The 15,229-nt window shown below is 37.5% G+C and overlaps 1 protein-coding gene across 3 annotated transcripts in view; it reads left to right on the top strand.

The window, feature by feature from the left end:
- The window catches only part of LOC101856747 (neutral alpha-glucosidase AB), a 31,895-nt gene extending 17,899 nt beyond the window's left edge, over positions 1-13,996 (top strand). For all 3 annotated transcript variants that reach the window (XM_035971026.1, XM_013085292.2, XM_035971027.1), the window contains exons 11-23: positions 723-784; positions 1,322-1,399; positions 2,565-2,767; positions 3,720-3,943; positions 4,481-4,577; positions 5,125-5,285; positions 5,751-6,000; positions 7,949-8,025; positions 8,817-8,891; positions 9,559-9,672; positions 10,204-10,313; positions 11,326-11,429; positions 12,683-13,996. In XM_035971026.1, coding sequence (XP_035826919.1) covers positions 723-784; positions 1,322-1,399; positions 2,565-2,767; positions 3,720-3,943; positions 4,481-4,577; positions 5,125-5,285; positions 5,751-6,000; positions 7,949-8,025; positions 8,817-8,891; positions 9,559-9,672; positions 10,204-10,313; positions 11,326-11,429; positions 12,683-12,792 — 1,665 coding nt within the window. In that variant the 3' untranslated portion in view covers positions 12,793-13,996. The remainder of the gene's footprint in view (positions 1-722; positions 785-1,321; positions 1,400-2,564; positions 2,768-3,719; positions 3,944-4,480; positions 4,578-5,124; positions 5,286-5,750; positions 6,001-7,948; positions 8,026-8,816; positions 8,892-9,558; positions 9,673-10,203; positions 10,314-11,325; positions 11,430-12,682) is intronic.
- The last annotated feature ends 1,233 nt before the right edge of the window (positions 13,997-15,229 follow it).

Raw genomic sequence — 15,229 nt, 5'->3', positions numbered from 1 at the left:
AAAGAAAGAGTGGAAGGAAAACACTCATTAGTTTGATGTGAGTGCGTACACAGATGTGTGTTTGAAATGAAATTTGTTTGTGTTGCAGTTTGATCTGATTGCCTGCAGAGATGTGTGTTTAGAATCTGGTACTGCTGTCATTGAAATTGTGCAGTAATGTGTTTGTTTTCACTTTAAAAAAAAATCCTTATGATAGTTAGGGAATGAAAAGTTGAAAAACATTTTTGGGGGGAGAAATTTGTTAACCCAGCTGTTGCAGTTTTATTTGTCAGTTGTCAGTTTAAGAAATTGTTCCCCCACAGCAGATGTTAAGTCATGAACTTCGACAAAGCTATGTTTGTGTTATGTTGTGCAAAACATAACTACTCTGGTTATACTTTTTAGATTAATGTTTCATTTACTTGTCTTGCTGTTAATACATTACAATGCTTTTCAGAATCATTTAACACTTTGCCATCGCAAGGCTCATAGAGTAAAAACCCTTGCCATCAAAGGCAAAGGCATTTTGGGGGAAAATTCAAAGAAACCCGGGGGGGGGGGGGTTGGTAAACATCGCAGATAGACGAGATGTGACGGAAAAGTGTTAAATTCTAAAAAATGTGAATTTTGGTCGTTTACTCTATGGTTTTGACTGTCCGTGGACCTTTTTTTTTGTCAGTATTTCGCAATATGTTGTGGGTATACCTCAAGATAAATCTAGCATATTTTCTTTTTCTTTATAGCTGTGGTCTCTGGCTTATCACCAATGCAGATGGAATTACAATGACCAAGACGATGTGAGAAAGTAAGTGAATGTATTGTATTTGAATGCATGAAAAAGAGGGAAAGGAGAAGAGAAAAATACACTTTTTTTTTTACCTTTCGGAATATTTTTCTTGCTTTCTCATGTACAAAAGCTAACATATGATACAGGGTTATATCGTCCTTACAAAGAAAGTAATAAATCGATAAGCTCATATGAACAAAGACTATTTGCTCCTCCTCACTCTGTTTTTTGAGTATGGGTTATAAGAGTGCTGTTCAGAGACGCACACTCCAGTGACGGTTAGTCTCATGTTGGATAAAGGGAAGGCATATTACTTAATTGTGATGTGTGTTCATTACCGTAAGGGTTTGTTTTAAGGTGTAGATGTATTTTTTTTTGTGGTCAGTTTTATTACTTTTTGTGCGGTTTGTAGTTATCAGTTTCCTTGCTTTTTTAGCATTAGGTTGCTGTATGGGCACTTGAGTATTTATACCTTTTGTTGTAGGTTGCTTATATCTTCTTGTTATGTTAATCTTTTTTGCCATGCTACTGTTCTTTTTTATGTCTTTTTTTCAGTGTGGATCAGACGATGGACAAATTTGACATTCCATTTGATGTGATATGGCTGGACATCGAACATACAGATTCTAAAAAGTACGCCTTTTAGATAAATATAACTTTTTTTTCCCCCCGGGCCAAACTGATTTGTCTTGAAAGATACATTGGTCCGCTTTATGTGCAGTTTCAAAGAATAACTGCTACAAAAATACTGGTATTATTGATGATTAGGGTGATAATTGAACAGATCATTGTGATAATATATTAACTATAATAGTGTAATGCCCAGTGTTTTAAGTAAACAGATTTCTTTGACTTTATTTTTGAAAAATAGATTAACCTCAGTCCATGTAAAGTAATTAACCCCCCCCCCCCCCCCCCCCCCCGGGGCTGTACTACTGACTGAAGTATCTTTAGACCATTCCCAAAGGGGAGACATTAATGTTCTTATACACAAAAGAATTGGTTCATGATTCATGAATGTCATGCTCATAACTGTGCTTGAACTGCTGCTTTTTCTTTCCTTATCCTTACTATCGTCATTTTCCCTCTACTTCTTTTGTATGTTTGTCACACTCTTGTGACCCGCTATTTCCAGGGTGCCTTGATAGTGGAAGCAGACTTTGTGCTGTTGAAGCTAGAGAAGTGAGCAGAGTAAGCTCGATTCCCTGTAAGGACTTCTCTGTTGACATCCACCCCTTGGCGCTCATGTGACCTTATGCAGTTGCGAGTGCCGTAAAACCCCTACTAAAAAAAAGTAATTAAAACATTTATAAATATGTGTCCTTTAACTAGTTCATGATGTGTCTCCTTTGTGCACTTGTTTTCTCATGTTCATGTTTGTCTGATTGATTCACTTTTTATGCAGCCAGTAGCTTGTGCTCTTCTAGTAGTCTGCTCTTTCTACTCATTAGAATTGTTTTTATTGCCCTGAATTTTTAGAGGCCAAAACAGCACCAAGACATCGATGGCTGGTGCATCTATAAATAAATTATTGATGGTCTATAGTCTGTGATATTGAGTGTAGTATGTGGCTGTTGTTCTGCCTCTTGTATACCGCAACTCTGTTGCTCTTGTGTGGTTTGCTCTTTCTGTCCAATCAAACATCTATTGTCCTTATAAGTCCTCCTTCTTTTTTATGTATGTTGCTCTCTTGTAACACATCTTTTCTTCAGCACTTATATGACCTTAGTGTGTTGTGAGTGCCGTAAAACTTTTAATAAAACTAAAACTAAACTTTTGCTTTTCTGTCGTTGTACAGATACTTCACCTGGGATGGCAGCCGCTTCTCCAACTCCATTGAGATGCTGAGGAACCTTTCATCGAAGGGCCGCAGGATGGTGACCATTGTGGACCCCCATCTGAAACGTGAAGACGGTTACCGCGTGTACAGCGATGCTCGGGACAAGGGGCTCCTGGTGAAGAACAAGGACGGCAATGACTTTGATGGCTGGTGCTGGCCAGGTGGGTCTGGCAGGAAAGTTTCTCAATGAGTGTGGTTCTCCGAGTTTCACAATGAGCATGGTTCTCCGAGTTTCACAATGAGCGTGGTTCTCCGAGTTTCCCAATGAGTGTGGTTGTCCAAGTTTCACAATGAACGTGGTTGTCCAAGTTTCACAATGAGCGTGGTTCTCCGAGTTTCCCAATGAGTGGTTGTCCAAGTTTCACAATGAGCGTGGTTCTATGAGTCTCACAATGAGCATGGTTCTCCGGGTTTCACAATGAGCGTGGTTCTCCGAGTTTCACAATGAGCTTGGTTCTCCAAGTTGCACGCTGAGCTTGATTCTTTGAATTTAACCTTGAGTTGGTTCTCCCGAGTTTCACACTGATCCTGGTTCTAAGTTTCTAACCGAGCTTGGTACTTCAACACATGTCTTTCTAATTTTTGTGTCCTCTCTCATCATTTAAATGGAAAGGGTAATTTTTTTAAATGTTGTAAAATTTTCAAGGGGCATTAAATAAACTTTATGAATGTTTTTAAATTTTTTTTAAAGGAAATGCAACAAAGTAGAAAATCTTGTTTTAAGAAAATGAAAAGAAGTTTGACAAAATCCCTGTCTTAACATTATTCACATTTAATGGCTTCAGTACATTGCATTTTTTTTCCTAGTCAGAAATAGGAAAACCAGGGAAGTGCTATTGGGAGACTAAGATGACTAACCAAGATATACAAATTTTAAATGTTTTTAATACCATTGGTCTTTCATGCTCTGAATTGAAAGTGTTTTTGAGAGCACTGGAGAGGTTTATAAGAGTGTAGGAAGAGTTTATGAAGACACAAGATGCGTAATGAATATATTATTTTTGCTTCTGGATTTTATTCTATTATATAAGAGGTTCATGAAGATAACCCTCATCATCGTGATATTCAAGGGAGTACTTACTACTGTATTTCTGCCTCTTTGTACCTCTTCAGGTTCCTCCAGCTGGCCTGACTTCATGGAGAAGCATGTGCGTGACTGGTGGGCTGATCAGTTTGCCCTGGACAAGTATGTTGGCACGGCCGATAACCTCTTTGTGTGGAACGACATGAACGAACCTTCGGTGTTCAATGCGCCTGAAATAACTTTTCCGAAGGACGTAAAACATTTGTCTGGGCGAGAGAACCGAGAGGTCCACAACCTGTTTGGAAAGCTAGTGGTCAGTGGCTTTTTATTTATTGTCTTCTAAAATTGTTACTGCTCTTTTCTCTCAAATGTAAGAAGTAAATATACAATGGAGTCCTCTTATACTGAAATCTGCAGGACTGCTTCATTTTTGTCGGTTTAGTAGTATTTTTAGTTTCGAGAGATTGCTCGAACAGCTAAGGAAAAAAACCTCCAGGATTTTATTTTCTTTCTATTAACTGCTGGTTTGGATTAAGTGTATTCACTGTAAGTAGATTCCACAGTGTATATATATATATACATACATATGTGTACTGGGAAAATGAAGTTTCTATTGAAATTGTTTTAATATCCTTAAGTAAAAAAAAAAGAACTTTAGGTTTGATTCCCTTTATAGCATCTGTGAAACTGTACAAGCTTTTCCTTTTATGATTTCTAAAGGATAGTCAGGGCTGTTCAGGGACTTTTTCCTGCTGAGAGATTGCTCAGCAGATTCAGATTTGGTTGCACTGTATTGTGGGTGAAGAGACAGGTTGAAATATTGATTAGTATTATTGATTGGTACTTTCAGCATGACGCTACTTTTGATGGTCTTCTTAAAAGAAGTAATTACCAGGAGAGGCCTTTTGTGTTGACCAGAGCTTTCTTCGCTGGAAGCCAGAGGACAAGTAAGTTGTTGTGTGTGTGTTGTTAGACAATACCCAAGTACATGATCGAAGGTCTTTGAACTTAAGGTCATGTCATGATATAAGTTTTCTCAACATTTTTTTAAAGAAAGTGTGTGTTTCCTTTGCCTTTGTGTCAATCTGTCAGAATTGCAATTGCCAGTTTTATTCAAAATGCTTGATATCACTAAACTAATAGTTGACATGACCATTCCTATATTATTTTACAGCTTACAAAGAAGGTACAAGGGAATATTTGAATAGATTAATCTCTGATATGCCAAACTCAGACGAATACATATTTTTGTTTTGAATGAGGGTGGTCCACAGTACAAGTAAGTGGACCTGAAAATCAAAAAGCTGTGTTTATTTCTGTGTTCACAAATTAGAAATCATTAGGTAAATGAAATATTGATTGAAAAAAGAGAAAAGTTTGCCTCGACAGTTTCATGTTGTATAGTAAACAAATAAGATAGGCCCAGGTCAGAGCATCACATTATATCACTCTTGTCACAACGCTGTATTATAACAATGGCTATTCCCTTCTCAGGTGCGGTCTGGACTGGAGACAACATGGGAGAGTGGAGCCATCTGAAGATGACCGTACCGATGATGCTGTCTCTGAATCTGGCTGGCATACATTTCTCTGGTGCTGATGTCGGAGGCTTCTTCAAGAATCCTGACAATGAGCTCTTGACGAGGTGGTACCAGGTGAGTTCACCGTTGTAAGACAAGTACTTTTTTAATGAATACTTTAGATGATTATGTATAATGTGGATGTGGCTGTATCGTTGCTTTCTTTTAGTGGGTGGTTGGCGGGTGCTCTGGTGTGGTTTGCTTCTTCTTTCTTATAAAAAATCTATTGTCTTTATGTCCCCTCCTTTTCTTTTTGTGTTTGTTACTCTCTTGTAACACCTCTAATCTTCAGCACTTATATGACCTTATTGTGTTGCAAGTGCCGTAAAACTCTTACTAAAACTAAAAAACTCACTCTAGATGTGATTTGTTTGAAAAGCTGAATTCTTTGGCCAAAAAATTACTTAGTTTTTCAATTTAGGACAAATGCCATGTTTAAGAAAGGCACCGGTTGTTGATGATTATGCTGTTTTAGAATTGAACCCATCCAGTGTCAGAACATCTTCTGTCTACCCTTCTTATGTCTTTTTTTCCTGTTAGGCTGGAGTCTTCCAACCATTTTTCCGTGCCCATGCCCACATCGACACAAAACGCCGTGAGCCATACCTGCTGCCGGAGGCGTACATGGTGGTGGCGCGGGAGGCTATCAAGAAGCGCTACACCTACCTGCCCTTCTGGTACCAGCTGTTCCATGAGTCGGAGACCACTGGCATGCCCGTCATGAGAGCCATCTGGATGGAGTACCCTAAGGAGACCAACGTGTTTGCCATGGACGATGAGTATCTTCTGGGTGAGTGCTTTATTATTGAATACAGGCTTGGCGACTATGCCAGACTTCACAGCACCGTCTTTGAATTTTAAAGTCTTATCACATACACTTGACCCAGAGGTCCACTCTTTCTGTATAAATACAGAAATTGTGATTCACATTAAATTGTTTGGATTTTGCCTGACTTCTTGATACAAAATGTATTTAATATGATCTGTAAATTTTTTGTCCCTGCACATGCATTTCTATAGTGTCTGAACAGTACAGGAACAGGATTAAGAGTCTTTTTAACTGATTTATACTGAAGTGCACCAAATTGAGTCCAGTCCTACTCAATGTAATTTTGTTCGTTGTCAGACAATTTCATATTACAATATTAGATGTCTACTTGGGTTTTGAAAAAGTTAACAAGCTTGTTAATACCTCTCCTTCATTAAATGCATGTCTTATGTGGTCTTCTCTTCTGTTGCATGTGTTGCAGTTGTTGCAAAAATATCAAGATATAGAAATGTTATTTTGTAGAATAGCTATTATGAAAACGATCTGAAAATGGGAACACGAATACCTTTTTTTCATACTTTCAAAACCTCATTAATTCATACACATAGAAAAGGGACTGAAAGCAAAAGAAAAAAAGAACCTTTTGTTGTCCTCTGCATGTTGTAGAAGTGAGTTTATTGTACCTGTAAATATTCCGGCGGTTGATGGGTACAGTAGTATTTTCTATTCCTTGGGACAAATTTGCTGTGTTATCTTTTTAAAAATTCAGTTCATTGTTAAAACATGGCTGTAAATGTGCTTATTTCCTGTGTTCTTTCTCTCACCAATATTTTCAGTTGTCCACTTTATATAGATTACTGTATGATTTTTCATATTTTAAATTCTCTTCTGAGTCAGGTAACTGCCATGTATATCTCAACTTCTCAATGTAGACTTATGTAGACGAGTAGTCTTTTGTTTGTTATGATAAGTTTACAGCACTCACAACTGCATCTGGTCATATGAGCGCGCAGGACACATTAATCATTTTTAGTATGGTCGGAATTAATTTGACCAAAGCTAACTCTTATTGATATTAGGACCACCAAGGGATCTTTAACGTGTACAACTTGCACACGAAGCCTCCATGATTCTTCGTTTATACTTGAGGAGGCAAGGTGTTAGATCTTACCTAAGATCAGGGGTTTGGCTGAAAGACAGCAGTAAGACGGAGCCAAGCAGTCGCAGTAGGAAGGCTGCAGAAGAGTCAGGAGCTCAGAGTAGGGGGGAGGGGGGGAAGAAAGTGGAGACGAAAGCAGATAACAGAAGATGGTTAGAGAGCAGGAAAGGAGGTGAAAGGAGAACATTTCAGAGAAGGAAATTTTCAGTCGCTGTCTGGTTTCGAACTCGGGACCTATTGAATGAGAAGTGAACGCCGCACCTCTAAACCACGAGAACCCCCCTCTCATATTTTTAATTCACCTTTGAGTCAGGGAACTGCCATGTATAGCTTTACTTTAAAAAAATGTAGACTTTTGAGTATGTAGGTGAGTAGTCTTTGCATCATGGAGTAGTTCCTTCGCAAGGGTGATTGGAGGGCACCACTCCTAGGTCCTAGTCCTGCTTCTTTTCTTTTCCTCTGTCTGTCTTACTTTTCCCCAAGTACTAAATGACTGTTATTGTGTCGATCTGCTTGTCTTTACCCCAACAGTTCTTTCGCCATAGTGACTCTTGTTTAGTTGCGTTAAAGGTGTGAGAATGCAAGTGTTAGATTGTTGTTAAGTGGATGGTTGGCGGGTGGTCTGGTGTGGTTTGTTCCTTCTTTCCTATCAAACATCTATCATCCTTATCTCCCCTTCTTCTTTTTTATGTTTGTTACTCTCTTGTAATACCTCTAATCTTCTGGCGCTCTTATGACCTTATGCAATTGCGAGCACCGTAAAATCTCTACTAAAACTAACTAGGTTGTTGTTTGTTCTGTCTCACGCAGGTGATGCCATCCTTGTCAAGCCTGTTGTTGACCAGGGCCAGACGGACATTGCCGTTTACTTCCCAGGAGAAAACACGGTAAGCTTTGTTTTCCTTTGTGCATGTCGGAGTAAATATGTCCCTTTGGAAAACTGTTACCAGAGAAACGGCATTTGTGCTTACTTTGCTGTTAATGGGTGTTCTTCTGAACCAATCATTTTATGTGTCGCAGTTAGACATTAATTGAGTTATAAAAATGCAGTGGTCATAAATTTGATGCAAGCAGTTGGAAAATGCTACCAGTTGCGGCTACTTTTTTTTCCCATTTCTCTTACTAATGTCTGTCTGTCTCTAGCACTGAATGACCTTTTCTTTGCTCTCAAAATACAATTGGATTCTGTCCAGAAAGTGAAGCATGGAGATAAGCATGAATGAAAGCAAGCCATCAGAAGATGGATTTCTGTCTACTAGAAATCAGTGAAGACGAATTTTTTAACTTGCGCATCTATGTTTTAGATGTTAGGCAGTCTCTACTTTGTAAGTTTAAAAAAATAAGATTGACATCATCATCACTTGTAAACCCAGCTTTTCAAACTTAAATCATTCACTTGGAAGCTGTTATTGCCATGTATGAATGATTGGACTGGTTGATTTATAGGGGCCAGTTATGATTACTGTCTGCCATGTGAGCTGGATTTTATTTTGTATGCTTTCCTTGTTCTGGAGTGCGAGTTGTATGAGATAAGATCCCCCTCCCCCCAATATGTTTTGAACTTTGTCTTTGAAAAAAACGGGACCACAGAATTATGTCCGTAGGTATCATTACTGTGCTCTGTTAGTTTATCAGAAACTCAGACTAATTAGACTAATTATGTTTTCAATATATTCAGGTTTGGTATGACATCGACACTTATAAGACGTACCCTGGACGCCAGGAAGCGAATGTGGAAGCTCCACTTTCTAAGGTATGAAGTGTTCATGTCGAGTCAGTTTTATTTTAGTTTTATTTCAATCGATTTCTAAGTGAGGAGAATCTATTTACCCTCAATTTTTAGCATTTTAACTTTTTAATTAGAAATATTGACCAAAATCAGGCCGTGCGGTGAACTATTGAGAATAAAACCAACTTGTTTCGCATGCTCATATGACCTTATGCAGTTGTGAGCGCGGTAAAACCCTTACTAAACTTTAAGTGTGGAGGATTTTTTCAATCGAGTATCTTTCTATTCTGCCGGGATGATGTATCCGTCTCTCAGGCTGGTTTAGCCCAGACAAGCAGGTTCAAAACAATGTGCCCCCTAAATGATGTAAATTATGTTAATAGTGGCCCTTAACATATCCTGTCATGATATTACAGGAGTTAACTTTGAAATTCTACAAGGATAGCCGGTGGTATCATTAGTATCTTTCCCTTCTTCTACGTTCAGTTGTTGAGGTATCTTGAGTGTGTGCCACTTGTGCATGGGACCTCCAAGTTTTCAACTTTTTTCTGTACTTGCCTCTGGAGTAAGCTAGTTGGAAACCTAAAAAGATTCCAAAAGCTCTGTATTGTATATGTTTTTATTGGATAATTGTGGACTTATTATTAACGTATGAATGGACTTATTATTAACATATGAATTTTTTTTCAAGCTCCCTGCCTTCCAGCGAGGAGGATCTATCGTTCCTCGAAAGATGAGAGGCAGGAGGGCAGCGTCCCTGATGTACAACGATCCCTTCACACTCATTGTGTGCCTGGATAAGCAGGTATGTTGACCTGGTTTAGTTCCCTGCAGGCATTTGGGTGGTGCGCTAGTGTGTGCTGCTTCTTTTTTTTAATATATATTTTAAAAAAAATCAAAATCAGTACATGATGAAGTTTTGTTTTCATTTAACTTGCCTTGAACGTGAACTTGGCAACATTGTTTTTCCTCAGTACATGTAAAGTTGCTGTTTTCTCTGTTTGATTTGTTTGTGCATCAAGCTCATTAAAAATATTTGTGGAATTTTTAATTCTTTGAATTGGTCTCAGTTGGCTGCAGATTAGTCCACCCAGGGAGGAAGGGAGGAATTGTGATAATGGACTGTAAACTCATCATGAGGAACTGCAACCTCTCTGATAGAATAACACACGTGAACATCAGTGTTTAGATGTACAAGGAATTGATATGTTTGTGTCCATGACCTTCCTCGTAGTTCAGGCTTTGTGAAAAAAATGAGATTTGCTTTGTTTATGTGTTTTCTTTATATAACAGAGTGAGCAGTTTTTATGGCATTTTTAATATTTGTCATCTACAGGGAAAAGCAGGAGGGCAGCTCTATTTTGACGACTACCACTCCTATGGATACAGAAATGGACAGTATGCCCTTACTGAGCTGTCTTTCCACAACTTCAAACTGGAAAACAGGTAAGATAATGTGTGAAAGACTGCACACTTGTGGAGGGATAGTTGACCGTGTAAGTCTTAAACAAGCATTAGAAACCTGTTATTGTCATTCCAAGAGCGATCAGTCTTGTGAATAAAGAAAAAGAAGATAAATTAGCATTTATGCTGTTACTCTATGGCTTTGTGCTCTTTTTGCGTGTGAGTATTTTCTCCCTTATAACCGTGGTCATTGCTTTATTTTGTGTTGTAAAAGGAGTCTCAGATTTTAACAGTGACAATGTGTACCTTATTGATCTCGCATCAAGAAATTAATCCGCACCACATGAAACTAAAATGGATATTGCTGCCACACACTTTTTTTTCTCCTTTTCCAACCCCACTGACTCATTGTCTAAGAAATTCACCAACACCGCAAGCGATAAGCATTACCTAGATTCTATATGAAAGGTTTTTGAAAACTTAAAAAAAATTTCTTTACATAGTAAATTGTTCATTAAACAGTCTGATCGAGTTAAAACACAAACAAATTTCTGCTTTCATTTGTTCTACTGTTTTGGTAAAAATCAAATCACAAAGATCTTTGAAGAACCCCGTGAAGTTGTTTCCCCACTTTCTGTTAGTCTTTTTAATTTTAATTTTTTGGTTCTCTGTGGAGTGATCTGCTACCTTTGTTTCTTCATAGTACTGTCACTGTTGTCCCAGTCCATCCCTGATGAACTGTCCACTACAACTCATATTATTCACCATCTTAGGTGGGTTGGAGGGCCTTCCTGTTTCCCACCAATTGTGTTATTTTATCGTTTTCCATGCACTAAATGCCAGTTATTGTGTTGATGTGCCTCTCTTTAATCAAACAAGCGATCAAACAAACCATCTACCTCTCAAGAGTTACGATTTTCATCCTTACAAAATCTCAACCTGTTCTGTGTGGGGATGTATGGGTGGGTGTGTATATGTGTGTGCATGCGTGCGTGCATGCTAGTCAAGACGCTCATTGATGATTGATGTACTCTTTAAATGAAAATCTCTGCAGTGTCAAGTTCAAGGGTGAAGGTTTTACCACAAAGGAGTGGTTGGAGCGAGTGGTAGTGGCTGGTGTCAACACCGAGCCCAAAAAGATCCATCTGGTGAAGCCAGGTAGGTTGGCTTTACAACATGACTGGGATTGGGTTCTATAACTTTTTTTTTATGCACAGTTTCAGGGCAAGACCAGACATACCCCAAATGTCAAAGTTGTAACGTTTCAATATTCTTTAAAAAAAAAAAAAAAGTCTCGTCCAATACCAAAATCTCTTCCCTCAAAATGTCATGTAGTCGAAAAAATTGTCGAAGACAGCCACTCATTGTTGAGGACAACGTGGTTGTCTTAGGCAGGCAGACGTGAAGAACAGTTCAGTATAATTTCTTTTTTAAAAATGCAGTCGAGGGGAGGATAAGATGGACAGACAGACTGGGAAGGGGTCATTTGTATTTGTACAGTACAGGTGATTGTCTTGGACAGGTGGCCCTTAGAGCAGGTTCAACTTTATATTATATTTTTATAAACAGAACAGAATAGACAGATCTCAAACAAGGTAGTCTGTGGCTTTAAAATTAGAAAATAACTAAGTACAGTTGAACTTGTCAAAGAAGACCACCCACTGTTGAGGAAAACAGTGGTCCTCTTGGACAGTATTATTACAATGTGGTAAAAAATGCAAAAGGGAAAGTGGGAAGTGGTCGTTTTCACAGGTGATTGTTTTGGACATTTGCTCGTTAGAGCAGGTTTTACTATTTCTCAAAATGTCAATATTGTGATTGTCTCATTATGCTTTAAAATTGTTCATATATTTAGTTGTTTTTTAAAATTGTCTCCACAGTATGGATCTTGGGGTTGTTTTAAATCTCTCTATTTAATAGAATGAAGTGTTCGTATTAATGAAGGCAAAATTTCTAGACTCCAAAAAAACATTTCTTTCAATTGTTTCTTCTTATACTGTATTAAATGTTTATAAAAGCCTTGCGTGATGTTGCTTTAAAAAAATCATTGCCGAGTCGGAGAAAAGCATATTGACACCTTCATGATCATGATATAGTCCAGCAAAAAGGTCAATAATCTCTACAATAGATTGTGTTGAAAAATATATCAATGAAATTTCAATATAAAAATGACTTAATTTTATTACTCGGGAGTGAGCCCTTGTTAGGCTTGACAGTGTTCAGTAATCCATGAAAGTTCAATTAGTGCCTGTGGTAATGTACCAGGTTCAATAATTACGTGATACTGAGTTTGTGACTGATCATTTTTCCACTGGTCTTCATAGTATATTAATGCACTTACTGTGTTGCCTTGCATGAAAGAGTGGCGATGAAATAAACAGGCCCACGATGTTCTTTTGTCTCTTCTGCAGATGGAACGAAGATGGAGCTGGGCCACACATATGATGCTCAGAGCAAAGTGCTCACTATACGAAAACCAGGTGTGAATGTGGCAGAAAAATGGATAATCAATCTGCACTAATGCATGCTGATGTCCATTACTAATTTGATTCTGGAAAATTTACGTTTGGAGAGCTAATTAAATTTCCCTTTTTTTAGTACTTTGAGTGTTCGATTTGTGTGTTGTTAATTTTTGCCCTTTGTGATATGACTTTTTTTTTCATGATGTAATTTGTTGAGTGCAGCATTCCCATAGTTCTAATTAATCCGGAGATGTCAAAAAAGAAATAAAGGATCTTGGTATGCAATGATACTTGTTCCTTTCGATAAAGTGATGGGATAAAATGTTGGTGAGGTGAATTATCTTTGATGTTTATTTTTAATTGTTTAGCACTTTTTGAAAATATCAAAAGCACATAAATTTTTTTTGTGGACAGTTTAAAACCATTGTTATTGCTTGGTATTATTTTTTTTATACCTCATTGATACGTTATGTGTGTTTTGGAGGCTCAGATGTTTTGTATCTCTAGATGTGACCAAATTTTTAGATGAATACTGTTGTGATGTGAATCTGATGATTTTGGGTACGTGAAGTGGGCTGCCGCAGCCACAGCATGAAAGCTAAGGGAGTCGGTCTCTGTCCAGTGCATGCAGAGGTTTTTGTATGATAGAATCCATAAGTGCGAAAAAGATCACAGGAGTTGATTAACAAACCACAAAGGGTAAAATGAGCGATGATGAAAGTGTCATGTAATGATGGGATGTGTTGTTATTTAAAGGGGTGAGGTTAGATGAGTTCTCCACAATGAATAATTTGAAAACTTCTTTTATGGACCAGTGGTAATTCTTTGTCTTTTTATACTTACTCTTTAAAAAATAAAGCTATGCCATTGTACTTATGTTTTTAGAGTAAAACATGTAATAACGTTGAGTTGTAAAATTTTTTATTTTGACTCGAATCACATCTTTCCTGTTCTATTTCCTTCTTTTGACCCTGTCTGATTTGTTCTAAAAAGACATAATAATGTATTCACTGTTTACTTTCTGTTTAACAATGCACGCAAATTTTTCAAATTTCTTTTCGTTTTAACTTCTTGAGCTTTAATGATTGTGTCAGCACAGCGCTACTGTCCTTTGTTTTGTTATGGCCCTCAAAAAATTGTTGTCAGGTTTTGCAAATTTGTTTGGATATTTTGTTTTGTTACCTTGTTTCTCAATTGTTGCTCATGCTTGTGATTAAGACAGTCAATGTAGTAACTGATAATAAACAGCGATCCAAAATCAAATAGTCTTTTATGTATTTTTATTGACTCGTAGACTCTCTCAAAGAGTATTTTTAATTAAATGAATGGGTTTGTGGTGAAAACTTGAATGTGAAAGAAAATGTAATGTTGGCGTTATTTTTTAAAGCTTTTGTTTTGAATAAGAATTTCAAATGTTTGTGCTCTAATAATTATGACTAAATGTCTTTAAAAAATGACTGAATAGGCAGACAGTGAAAACAAATGTGCCTTTTTTACTTGGGAGGAAATGTAGCAGGCTCAAGTTTTATGTGAATTTTGGAACATTTGGATTCCAATAAGATTAGCTCCGTGGATCAAGAGTTCTTGCCTCTGATAGCACATTATTGTGTCTAAAGGGATGTAGAATACTGCTTCTTTCATGTAGCCTAGCAGCTGGTTTGATGGACCTCCAAGGTTGTTTCGAGATCTTACTTCTCAACATAATGATATAAGGTTGTGTATGGCTTCGAAAGCACAAAATCATAAATTATGTCTGGTGTAGGCTCCTTTTCTTATGGTTAATTACTTTTTCGTTTTTTGTTCGTCAATTTTGTTTCTTGGGGTAATTTTATGTTCATTTTTTCTTGGAGAGTAGGTGCTTGGCACTTTGGTGAGCAGCAAGACAGTGCATAAAATATACTGTGTATTGTGAAAACCTTTTATCGGGAACTGACAAAGAAAATTTAAACCACTTGGAAATAATTTGAAAGATCAGACCACATCAACGAGCTCTGCGGCTATCTGGAGCACAATGTGACAAATTATGGGCAATGGAGCTTGGAAAAATCTGTGTGAACATCAGAGATGAAAGTTGGGGAAGAAAGATAAAAATCCTTCCAATGCTACTCAGAAGTTTGGTGTTTCAATAAGTTCTGTGTAATTTCTGTCACTCTTTAACTCTACCAAATTCTACAAAAATGAACACAAAATCAACACAAAAATGATGTTTCTTCTAAACCTTGTCACTGAAGTTGCCAAGTTGTGCTGAAAAGAGGTCTAAAATCTTCGATGCACCAAGGGGTCACTTGTATCTAACTCTTTAATACTTTGCCATCATATTTTGGGGACAATCCAAAGACACTGAGTGGTAAACATCGCCAATCGGTGAGATGAGGTGGCAAAGTGTTAAATTCATACCGGAGAAACTCAGGTTATTCCAACCACCCAAATTGAAAGTCTATAATAAGACAGTTTCTCTGGGAAAAATGTTTTTTTTCTGAATTTCATAGTTGGAGA

This window comes from Aplysia californica, unplaced genomic scaffold (assembly GCF_000002075.1).
Source record: "Aplysia californica isolate F4 #8 unplaced genomic scaffold, AplCal3.0 scaffold00363, whole genome shotgun sequence".
Lineage (NCBI taxonomy): Eukaryota > Metazoa > Mollusca > Gastropoda > Aplysiida > Aplysiidae > Aplysia > Aplysia californica.
This window is presented reverse-complemented; position numbering and strand designations above follow the sequence as displayed.